Source organism: Oncorhynchus clarkii, chromosome 16 (genome assembly GCF_045791955.1).
Source record: "Oncorhynchus clarkii lewisi isolate Uvic-CL-2024 chromosome 16, UVic_Ocla_1.0, whole genome shotgun sequence".
NCBI lineage: Eukaryota > Metazoa > Chordata > Actinopteri > Salmoniformes > Salmonidae > Oncorhynchus > Oncorhynchus clarkii.
Window position 1 is genome coordinate 46597222 of NC_092162.1, and position 11696 is coordinate 46608917.

Here is an 11696-nt window from a genome sequence, read left to right on the forward strand (position 1 = left end):
GGCGTTTTACTGCAAATAGAATTCTGGAAAATTCACGCGAAGGTACATAGCTGCCCCTAAAATGTTAAATAATATTTTATCCAAAATATAAACTAAATATTCGGATCTGTTCCATCAGCCTTATTAATTGAAATGCCGTATACCTACACTACTTTGGTACGTATTAGTGCCCACGTGGGGAAAAGGTGTGTATAAACTACACCACTGAACCTAACCATTACGAAACTTATATTCGATAATAAGCTTCACGTTTTGGTTGACCAAATGTGACACTCGTATTAACCTCCATTTAAAAAAAAAACATCCCAATTCGTGGTCTTATTTTCGTTAACAGATTAGTGGCGAAGTAAACCCTCTCGCTTCGCCTCTTCCTCTCTGCCCGAGCCCATCCTATAAATTACTTTGGTAGCTAGTCTCTGGTATTACTGTTCAGCTGATCTGTTAAAAGATCCGAGCAGTGAAGAGATGGCAAGAATGGAGCTTGCACCGCTCAGACCATGGGACGACTTCTTCCCAGGAGCTGATCGTTTTGCTAAACCCGATTTCGCAGATTTAGCTAAATGGAACAACAGGGTGATCAGCAACTTGTTATACTATCAGACCAATTACTTCGCAGTGGCCGTCGTGGTTTTCCTGGTCGTGGGGTAAGTCAGCTTGCTAGCATTTTCCACCCAGCTGCTAGCTATCTTATTTGGTTTGTCTGCAGTCTGATTCACACCAAGTCATGGCTACGTAATTGTCATGCACGGGCATTTTATTTACAGCAATGAGCAAGATTTCCCTATCTTTTCCTATTCTCCTCACAACTGCAACGACGAAATAAGAGATGCAGTCATTATCATGTGATGGAATTGGAATGGAGTCTGGTACTAGCTGGCCTGCTAAAAACAAATGTAGCTATCAGCTGCCTGCAACTGTGTGAACGGTGAACATAATTACTAACGTTAGGTGGTTTAGGCCTGCTTGTAACCAATTTATCACAAATTGTCATTTGGGTACCTTTTTTTATATTTTGAAATAACCATTTGACAGATGAATTTCCAATGTTTTCTAAATATATTTTTATAATAGTTTCTACAGCCTATTTAACACATGAATGCTAACAGTTGTCCAAGCAGTTGGATCCTTATCTCAGCCACACATTGCATGTACAATGTAGAAGTGTACTTGTAATACCCGAAGAGCAGTTTTGTATGTGTCCTAATTGCTAAATTGCAGCTACGAGAGTTTTCAAACTCAAACTATTATTTTTGAAAATGGCAAAAAAAAAAGGAAAGGTGTTGCTCTTATTCCAGCCACCAGGGTTTGCTGTTCGTTGCTTTTATTGTGTTTTACAGCTGCCCAATTAATTGTTTTGCATTGCCATACAGAATTTGAGTGCCTGTAGATGTTTTGTGTAATGTGTTTCCCATCTGTGTAGATTTCTGAACCCTCTTGGGATGTTTCTGGGCGGGGCAGTGGTTTCTCTGGTCTTCATGGTTTCGGTGTGGGCAGGAGAGAACAAGAATTTCATCAAGAACTTCAAGAAGAAAAACCCCACCCTGTTTGTCATTGCTGTCATGGGAACGAGCTACTTCCTGCTGTCACTATGTGGTGGAGTGATGGTCTTCATCTTTGGAATTACTTTTCCCTTGCTGTGTGAGTCTCAGTATATTCCATACTCTTGGGGACAGTTTCTTGGACACAGAGGCTTTATCTGTGTTTGAAAAATCTGACCCTTTAATGTTTGATTTTTGTTAGTCACACAATGCACACAGTAACTAGCATATAGATTTAGCTTTCAGGCCTTTTTCCAGTGGCAACCTCCATTGGAATATGGTGCAAACGTGGAGGATTAGTCACAGGAGGAGGAGCAAACTGTTTTTTCAACCACTCCCATTCTGACTCATTGAATGGGTTCAATATGGGGAATGCGTGTGCTTCTCCACCTTAAGAAAATGCTTCCCCCCAGTTAAACTTTCAAGAACATTGTTTTGGAAATAAATAGTCAAGACTAACTGCTGGATTCTGAAATGCACATTACAGAACACAATGTTTTTAGGGTAATTGGTGGTTCTGAGAAAAGGAGTGCAGGCAACAGCTGCCACATTGTGGTGGGGATCAGGAGGCAGTCAGTCAGTGACGGAGCCCTTCCCAAGAAGGCTGTCCTGTGGCTGCCTGCGTGTGTTGACTGGTTGCTATGTACTGTCTGTACAATACTCGACTACATTTACTGGCTTACATCATGCAGTCAGCATCTCTGACGAGGGGAGTAAAGATGCCTTAACCATACGTGTGCATTGTATTTCATCACATATACCTGGAAACTAATTATCCTTCTCGGTTGAAGCTGCATCATTTTAGATTAAGGCACAAACGTCATGTTTCCATCTGTCAGAATATGAAAATGCTATCTCCATTGGGAGTAGCGCATCATGAGCGGGTAGGAAACTAATCCAGCCTTTCTTCCTTGTAGTGATCCTGGTCCATGCGTCTCTGAGGCTGCGCAACATGAAGAACAGGCTGGAGAATAAGATCGAGGGAGTGGGCATGAAAAAGTCCCCAATGGGCATCATCCTGGATCTACTAGACCAACAGGAGGAGAAGATCAACAAGATCCAGGACTTCCTGGAGTCTAAGCTAAACAAGGAGTGAGGGAAGAGAGCCAAAATGTTACCCTCATTCAATTCAACATGGTTTGCTTTTTCCTTTAACACTAAAGTCAAGTGTTGATTTTTACCCCGCATAATGTCAGTGCTGTCACATTTCCTCCATTTGTCATTCTCACTCCATTTTGTTATATTGAATGAACACTCTTTTTTAACACATTTTGTGTCAAAGTACCTGATTTCTTTAGAGCATTTCAGAAAGATTTGTACAGTCCTGTATGGATCGTATGTTGGGGGAAGGCCCTCGGCACAGTGAAATGAGGCATGAGTGTTTCTGTATATTTGCCCAATAAGGTTCAAAGGAACACAATACACATGTTGTCATTATGTAATTGCAATATATATAAAGCTGAATGCCAGAATGCAGTAACTATTGCACGTTAAAACAATTGTGGTCAGTAGCATATCTTCTAGATTTATTATCTAAAATAAATAAGCAAATAATTTAATCAGAATCAATTTATTTGCTATCTCAGAAGATAACTATATTTCCTCTCCTAATGCTGAACTAGTGTCACTGGGCTCCCCTTCTATTCACTGGACCAGTGACTGCATATTAACAAGTAGCAATAATATCCCTCTTGTTACTTCAGACCCTGTGGGTTGGGCTTGAGATGAACATTTTCAGCTCATGGCTATGCAATATGGGAAAAGGAATGGCAAATGCAGCTTTATTCATTCAAGTAATCATGGTGTATATGTTTACGTTGTGATTTCATGTCTCATTGAATCTACTTGTGTATTCAGCAGAAAACAAGTGTGTGCATTATATAAAACAGTGTCAAGCACCAAAGTATTGTTGAAAAAAGAATCAATGCATGTTACCTCTGTACTATTAAATATCACACCCATTATGAATGCCTGATTGTGCATTGGGGTTCTGATTATTTCCCCTCAGTAGCAGATGATCTGAGATTTAATTCTAAATCCACCATAATAGCCTATCCAATTCCAGGGATCACCATCAGTAATAGATGAAAATGATGTTGATTTTATGAAGATTTTATGAGCTATTTGTGTTTAGGACTGACACAGATGCAGTCTTCCAAAGAACTAAGGAGAATCACAGTTTGTATCGGACATAGCCAAATTGCTTTTAGGAAAAAGGTGTGCACACTAATACTATGGTTACAGTTTCACAGACGAGTTCAGAGAAGGTTCTATTATCAGGATGTTATAACTCCTTTTTCTTTGTGTGTAAGTATTTCCATTGATGAGTAGCGATAACATAACTACAGAATTGGAAGCAGAGCACTGTGTTCCACCATAATGAAACTTCATTTAAGGAATCCATATTGTCTTTTAACTATGTTAATTAATGAAAAAAACATTGAAATATTAGACATTTTGATTGTACACTGATTTTTAATGTCAACACTCGTTAGAATTATGAGTTAAGATGGACTGTTCCGTGAAACAGAAGTCTGATTTGAAATCTAGCTTCTGGACCACTGGCCCACAGTGTTTTACACAGTAAAAGACAAATCCTATACTCTATATTCTGGGGTTCAGCTGTTTGCAATTGCAAAGCGGACACCAGTGGTTATGAAAATCTGTAGATGAAAGACCTGTCATCAATAGATGATGGATTTGTCCACACTCATTTGTGAGTGTTCAAAGTAAATTAATTTTACCCAAACAAACATAATTATTAATTGAGACTACTTATACTATGCACATTGTATGGTGCATTTTCCAGCTGTAGACTCATATCCAAATACCATACCAGTTCTTCCAAACCTCAAGGAACAAAAGGTGCTCTACATGAACAGGAGTAGTGAGGCAAACTAGTGTTACAAGTGCAAGCAGATTATTGTTAATGAAGAGATTAAACATGTTAAACAAATGCAGAAATAAAGGTATTGTAGATTCCTCAGAGATTGAAGAGACTGGTTTCTCTTGATTCCAATTCTTTGGGGAGTGGCACCTGTAGGAGTAATACATTACACAAACAGCTGTGAGAAAGATGTGATTGGAGGAGTGGAGGATGCACACAGGTATAAGGGATGGATGGAAATGGGGAGGGTCCTGCTTTTAAAATTTCAGTCAAGGGGACTTCATTTTTTTTTTTTTTTTTTTTTTTTACAACTAGTCCAGGGGAGAGTTATGTAATTTATAATATATTAAATGTATATATTTCTCAGTGTTTTAGAATTAGTTGCTTATTAGACTATATATTGATGTGTTACCGATGCCGCCCCTCATCTCTGATTCTCTGCTGGGCGCGCAATATCAAGTGCCCCTATTGGCTATTTAGTGCGGTCTCAATCAAATGATCCATAGCCTATAGGCTATTTAGTGCGGTCTCAATCAAATGATCCATAGCCTATAGAAGCACAGAGCAAAGCTACATTCCTAAGATAGCTGCTGGCGTGGTGTACAGTGCCTTGCGAAAGTATTCGGCCCCCTTGAACTTTGCGACCTTTTGCCACATTTCAGGCTTCAAACATAAAGATATAAAACTGTATTTTTTTGTGAAGAATCAACAAGTGGGACACATTCATGAAGTGGAACGACATTTATTGGATATTTCAAACTTTTTTAACAAATCAAAAACTGAAAAATTGGGCGTGCAAAATTATTCAGCCCCCTTAAGTTAATACTTTGTAGCGCCACCTTTTGCTGCGATTACAACTGTAAGTCGCTTGGGGTATGTCTCTATCAGTTTTGCACATCGAGAGACTGAAATTTTTTCCCATTCCTCCTTGCAAAACAGCTCGAGCTCAGTGAGGTTGGATGGAGAACATTTGTGAACAGCAGTTTTCAGTTCTTTCCACATATTCTCGATTGGATTCAGGTCTGGACTTTGACTTGGCCATTCTAACACCTGGATATGTTTATTTTTGAACCATTCCATTGTAGATTTTGCTTTATGTTTTGGATCATTGTCTTGTTGGAAGACAAATCTCCGTCCCAGTCTCAGGTCTTTTGCAGACTCCATCAGGTTTTCTTCCAGAATGGTCCTGTATTTGGCTCCATCCATCTTCCCATCAATTTTAACCATCTTCCCTGTCCCTGCTGAAGAAAAGCAGGCCCAAACCATGATGCTGCCACCACCATGTTTGACAGTGGGGATGGTGTGTTCAGCTGTGTTGCTTTTACGCCAAACATAACGTTTTGTTATGTTCAATTTTGGTTTCATCTGACCAGAGCACCTTCTTCCACATGTTTGGTGTGTCTCCCAGGTGGCTTGTGGCAAACTTTAAACAACACTTTTTATGGATATCTTTAAGAAATTGCTTTCTTCTTGCCACTCTTTCATAAAGGCCAGATTTGTGTAATATACGACTGATTGTTTGTTGTCCTATGGACAGAGTCTCCCACCTCAGCTGTAGATCTCTGCAGTTCATCCAGAGTGATCATGGGCCTCATGGCTGCATCTCTGATCAGTCTTCTCCTTGTATGAGCTGAAAGTTTAGAGGGACGGCCAGGTCTTGGTAGATTTGCAGTGGTCTGATACTCCTTCCATTTCAATATTATCGCTTGCACAGTGCTCCTTGGGATGTTTAAAGCTTGGGAAATCTTTTTGTATCCAAATCCGGCTTTAAACTTCTTCACAACAGTATCTCGGACCTGCCTGGTGTGTTCCTTGTTCTTCATGATGCTCTCTGCGCTTTTAACGGACCTCTGAGACTATCACAGTGCAGGTGCATTTATACGGAGACTTGATTACACACAGGTGGATTGTATTTATCATCATTAGTCATTTAGGTCAACATTGGATCATTCAGAGATCCTCACTGAACTTCTGGAGAGAGTTTGCTGCACTGAAAGTAAAGGGGCTGAATAATTTTGCACGCCCAATTTTTCAGTTTTTGATTTGTTAAAAAAGTTTGAAATATCCAATAAATGTCGTTCCACTTCATGATTGTGTCCACTTGTTGTTGATTCTTCACAAAAAAATACAGTTTTATATCTTTATGTTTGAAGCCTGAAATGTGGCAAAAGGTCGCAAAGTTCAAGGGGGCCGAATACTTTCGCAAGGCACTGTAAATACAACTAAGCTGCATTACACACTGCAATGGATATTCCAGCCCTGAGCCCCGTCCTGCTCTGCTCTTGCTGATCAAAAACGTTTTTGTGTGCTGCGCTGTGTAGGCCTACGATGGCAGTTCAGGAGGAGAGTCAAAGGCTTCTTCCTAAAATCATTTTTGATTAGAGATAATCCCAAAAATGTTCTTCCTTGTGCGCAAACTTGTTCCCCCTGCTGCGTTGTTCCCCATGCTACTATTGGACCAGGTCTCTCTTGGAAAAGTGATGTTATCTCAATGAGAAAAACCTGTATAAATGAAGGTTAAATTTAAAAAATAAATTTAAAAAAGACTAGCCTATGTTCTGTTCGGTTTGAAAAGGAGTTAAAGATGATTGATTTTGTAATAGATTTTTATCAAAAACAATGTTTCTTGCTCGTGATTTATTTATCAGAGTTATTGACCTCCCAATAAGCCAGATTCAAGTAACTTACATAGCAACTTACATTGTGGTGCTGAAACTTGAAGCATCAGCAGCGGAAAAATCAATTAGAAATGGACAGCTCATGGTGCTGAACATAGGCATAATTCATTTCATTGTAATTAGACTTTAGTAACCACAAGAAGGGTTTGTGTTGGAGCCAATTTCTTCATATTTAAAAAATAAAAGGTAGGCCTACCTGTTTGATAGACAAAATTAGGCAATAGGCTGCTATGTCCATAGATTTGTAGGTCAATTCCTCCACCCATCATGCACTCTTTAAATAGCCTACCTCCATGTCAGTGAAGGGCAGTTCAGTTAAAACCAAGACTTGAATTAAGAGGGTATGAGAAGGTATGCCATAGGTTTACCTTTTATTAAAGAAAATGGGGGGGGAAAAAGCACAGGTATACCCCTTGTTAGCTTAAGACTTCGAAGAAAATTAAACGGATCTGATTATATAAAGTGATCTATAACAGTGCTGTGAAATACCCTGGAAAGATGTGACTCCAGTGCGTATGGGGATATCATTGTTTAGCTTTTTTGACATTCAGAAGCAGACTTTGCTTGGGAAGTAATCTAATTCTGTCACTATCAATTGATTAAGCAATTCACTTTCTGTACAATATAACATGTTTAAACCCAGACATTTGTGACCTTCTCTCGTTGGGTTAAGCCACAGCAAAAGAGTAGCCAGCAGTGAAAGCTTAAATGTTTCTGCATCGGTAGACCTACTTTGTCTGGGGTGGAAAGGTAGGACCTACTCTGTCTGGGGTGGAAAGGTAGGACCTACTCTGTCTGGGATGGAAAGGTAGGCCTACTCTATCTGGGGTGGAAAGGTAGGACCTACTCTGTATGGGGTGGAAAGGTAGGACCTACTCTGTCTGGGGTGGAAAGGTAGGACCTACTCTGTCTGGGGTGGAAAGGTAGGACTACTCTGTCTGGGGTGGAAATGTAGTCTACTCTGTCTAGGGTGGAAAGGTAGGACTACTCTGTCTGGGGTGGAAAGGTAGGACTACTCTGTCTGGGGTGGAAAGGTAGGACCTACTCTGTCTGGGGTGGAAAGGTAAGCCTAACTTTTGAAAGTACCATTCTCAGATTCCTAATGATTTCTCAGATTAAATCATTTGCAAACAGGGACAGTTTAGTTACAAACAAGACACACTGTGGCATTGGGGAAATAAAGTATGATAAGATGAACACATAGGCATCTCTCTCTGTCCATTCTTAGCCTGTAATTTGTGTAGTATTAAAAATGATTCTGCTAATATGTAAAATTACATACAATTGCAGGGAATGTTTAAAAAAGGAAACATTTTCTCAAACCTGCAAATACGATCATAGATTCATGCAATACTTTTACTATAAAGGTTATCTTTCCACCCCTACTCTTGTGCGGCCACAGTGGACTATCAACCCACAACCTGGCTCTCAGCCCTGTGCATTATAAAAATTCAGACGTTTCCATGTAATGTTTACTGGAATAAGGCTACGGCTCTGGTAGACATGTTCTCTGCTATCCACTTTGTTTTAATTATTATTTGGGGTATAAGGGAGGGTCACTTCTTTTATTTTTTAAGCGTTCAAGGAGGACCAAACATTTCAGAAGGTCTGATTTTCTCCATGTAACACCGTATTATAATTCATGTTCACTCCCTTAAATCATTTTTATTTCACACTAATCGCGTCTACATATTTGCTAGTGCGTGTCTAATATGGGTTAAAACTAATAAGCTTGATTAGACGGTATGTGCTCTCCAGTTCAAGGTAGTTCCACAATGCATCTTAAAAAACAAAATCCACCAACTTCTGACATCTAACTAAACAATGTGATTGCTGGTAAAATAAAAGTACCTAAGAATATGACTGTAATCTGAGAATCATCAGTACTCACAGCTTTGAGATAGGCCACGTTGCTCTTTTTGATCTCATTAAGAAGTTCATCACGGGGCGTCACATCCACCTTGGCCGGCTGCCGCCTCCGAGGGACAGGCTTCAGTGTCTTCATCACGTCTTTCAGAGTGGCCTTCAGTTCTACCATCTCATCAACGCCTGTGTCCCTCGTTTTTCCTGATGTCTTCCTGAGCTGGACATTCGGCCTCTCTGCTCTCCTGTCCTCCCTAAGGTCTATGTCCAGGAAAGGGTCACGCTTTTTGGGGGTCCTCTTCAGCTGGATGTCCTTCAGAAGGTTACCAGAGGAGTCCGTGCTGGGGGGTTGTTGTGGAATGGGGTTGCACTGCATGTGTTTAAACTGCTTGTGTTGATACTGTGGAGAAGTGTTCGGCTGCTTTTCTGGTTTGGGTTCCATGGGACCCTGGGGACCCTTGGGAAGCTGCGGCATGAGGGCCTCGATTTCGGGAGGGACATAGCCCAGCATCGCCAGCAGCCCTGGGGGCAGGTTCAGAGCCCGTTCGTACATCTCAAACACCTCTTTCTGCTGCTGCTGCTGCTGCTTGCTCTGCTCCTCGTTCCTCTGCTGTCTCTGGCGGTCCAGGTTCCTGGTCAGCAGGTTGGTTACCACCATTCTGGGACCCGCCTGCTCAAAGTGGTAGCCCATCTTCAGGAGGGTGTTGTTGGCCTTGAGCAGGCGTGACACCTCCATCTCCGCGTGGTGTCCCAGCATGTGTCTCTGGTTGTGGAAGCGGAGCTCAGTGAGCGTCTCGTTGAACTGTAGGCAGCGGATAATGGCAATAATGCCCTTCCCTGTTATGAAGTTAGACTCTATGTTCAGTGTGGTGATGCTACGGTTCTCTCTCAGCATGTTGGCCAGGGTGAAGGCAATGTTTTCGTCTGCGCCGGTGTTGGCTATGCTGAAGGTCTTGACGTGTTTGTTCTTCTTCAAGGCATCAACGTATTCTATTAGCATTTCTTTGGGAATGTTTTCTATGTTATTCAGGTTTACGTCTGTGATAGCGGGGTTGTTGTTGCGGATCTTATCCAGAGTGGTGTCCAGGTTTGTCTCATTCCCTGAGGGTCTTGATGTCTTCTTGGCCCCACCAAGGCCACCAAGGCCCCCACCAAGGGCCAGCTTTGGAATATTTAGTTTGTTAATTACCCTCACCTCTTTCTCTGGAACAAAACAGGCCCTCTTCTCCTCTGGAGTCATCTCTATTTCTTCAGGAGCGGTAGCATCTGTGGTGTTACTTTTTACTTTCTCGGGTATTTGTGATGTGCTCTTTTGCTCTGTTCTCTCAATGTCTTTATTTTCTTTCATGTCTGCGGACTCTGGTGGGGGTTGCAGAGGACTGGTCGTGTTCACAGTGTTAGTGCTGTTATCATCCGGTGACTCTTTTAGATGCTCATTCACTGGCTGTTTTTCTATGACCCTTTCATCTTTTACGGGCATGTCCTTTTTCTCCTGTTCCTCTTTCTCCTTCTTCACATCCTCTTCCTCCTCCTCCTCCACAATCATTACCTCTATAATCTCCTCTATCACTTCCTCTCCTTCAACACTGTCTGTAGCTTCCACCTCGATGACTTCTTCTACCACCTCACACACAGTCTCCAAGTCTTCAGCGATTTCTTTCTTTTCAGCATCCTCTTCCATAGTTTTCTGATGAAGACAAGTAGTACAATCATTTAATTAATGTAGCTTTGTATAACATACAGTGGTATACTGTATGATGTATGATATATTGAAGACTATAGCGACAATATATTGACTGTTGATTATGTAGTTTCTTACCTTACTGGGCAGTAGAGTGACGGGGATCCTCTCCTCCTCCAGCATGCGTTTGGACTCCTTCTCCCAGTACAGATAATCCACCAGGCCCCTGTGATCAAACGAACCTGTGGGCACCTTCTCTGTCTGGCTCTTCTGCCTCTGACCCACAGGTACCCTCTCATCCGGGGCTATAACGTCCATCTCTTTCTGGAGCTCTTTGAGCTCCTCAGGAGACAATTTTGCCAGGATATCATCTTCATCAATGTCTTCTTCCTCATCAGAGTCGGCGGATGGCTTCTCTTTCTTCTGGTCCTTCTGTCTCTGACCAAGCGGTACTCTGTCGTCTGGTGCTAAAACGTCCATCTCTTTCTGGAGTTCTTGAAGCTCCTCAGGAGACAAGCTGGCTAGGATATCATCTTCATCAATGTCTTCCTCATGGATGTCCTCCATGTCCCGGTCCCTTTGGCTGGACATATTTGAATAGTATTTGTCTTAAGAGTTTATTTTCAACCTAAAGGGTAAAAACTATATCCACGACGACTACACAGTTCTAGAGCTGAGTAGACAGTGCTATTGGCTCTGTCTCTAGCTGGTAAATGGTCTGCTCACACCCCAGGCAAAGTCTAAAATTAAACACATAGGACCTCATGGAAGATATTTATGGTGCAGAAGGGCCAGGAGAGACATACTAACATGTTCTTTTTTCAGTAGCTTGAGTCAGATGGACAGGCTGTATGATCTTTCAGTATGGCAGTTGATTGGGAGACGGGAAAAGGGGGAGATCGACAGGAACAGGTGGACAGTTTTTTTTACAGGACTGGGAAGGATTCCATGGTCCACTACGCACAGGGCTCCGCCCAATCCCCCAGAGCTTCCAGGAAAGTGTAATAATATCTCCCTGAAGTGGTGCACAACAACTGACAGCTGATGTA

General features: G+C 41.7%; 2 protein-coding genes across 2 annotated transcripts; one reads left to right on the forward strand and one right to left on the reverse strand.

The window, feature by feature from the left end:
* The first annotated feature begins 275 nt into the window (after positions 1–275).
* LOC139368597 (PRA1 family protein 3-like) lies at positions 276–4524 on the forward strand. The gene is made up of 3 exons (XM_071107653.1): positions 276–644; positions 1421–1638; positions 2456–4524. Exons 1-3 carry the CDS (start codon positions 466–468, stop codon positions 2632–2634), a joined length of 576 nt encoding a protein of 191 aa, XP_070963754.1. The 5' UTR covers positions 276–465; the 3' UTR covers positions 2635–4524.
* Positions 4337–11487, reverse strand: LOC139368595 (leiomodin 3 (fetal)). Its single transcript, XM_071107650.1, has 3 exons — positions 10786–11487; positions 8995–10653; positions 4337–4575 (listed from the first exon to the last, which is right to left on the reverse strand). The coding sequence occupies exons 1-3, from the start codon at positions 11236–11238 to the stop codon at positions 4522–4524; spliced, it is 2166 nt and encodes a 721-aa protein (XP_070963751.1). The 5' UTR covers positions 11239–11487; the 3' UTR covers positions 4337–4521.
* Positions 11488–11696: the final 209 nt, after the last annotated feature.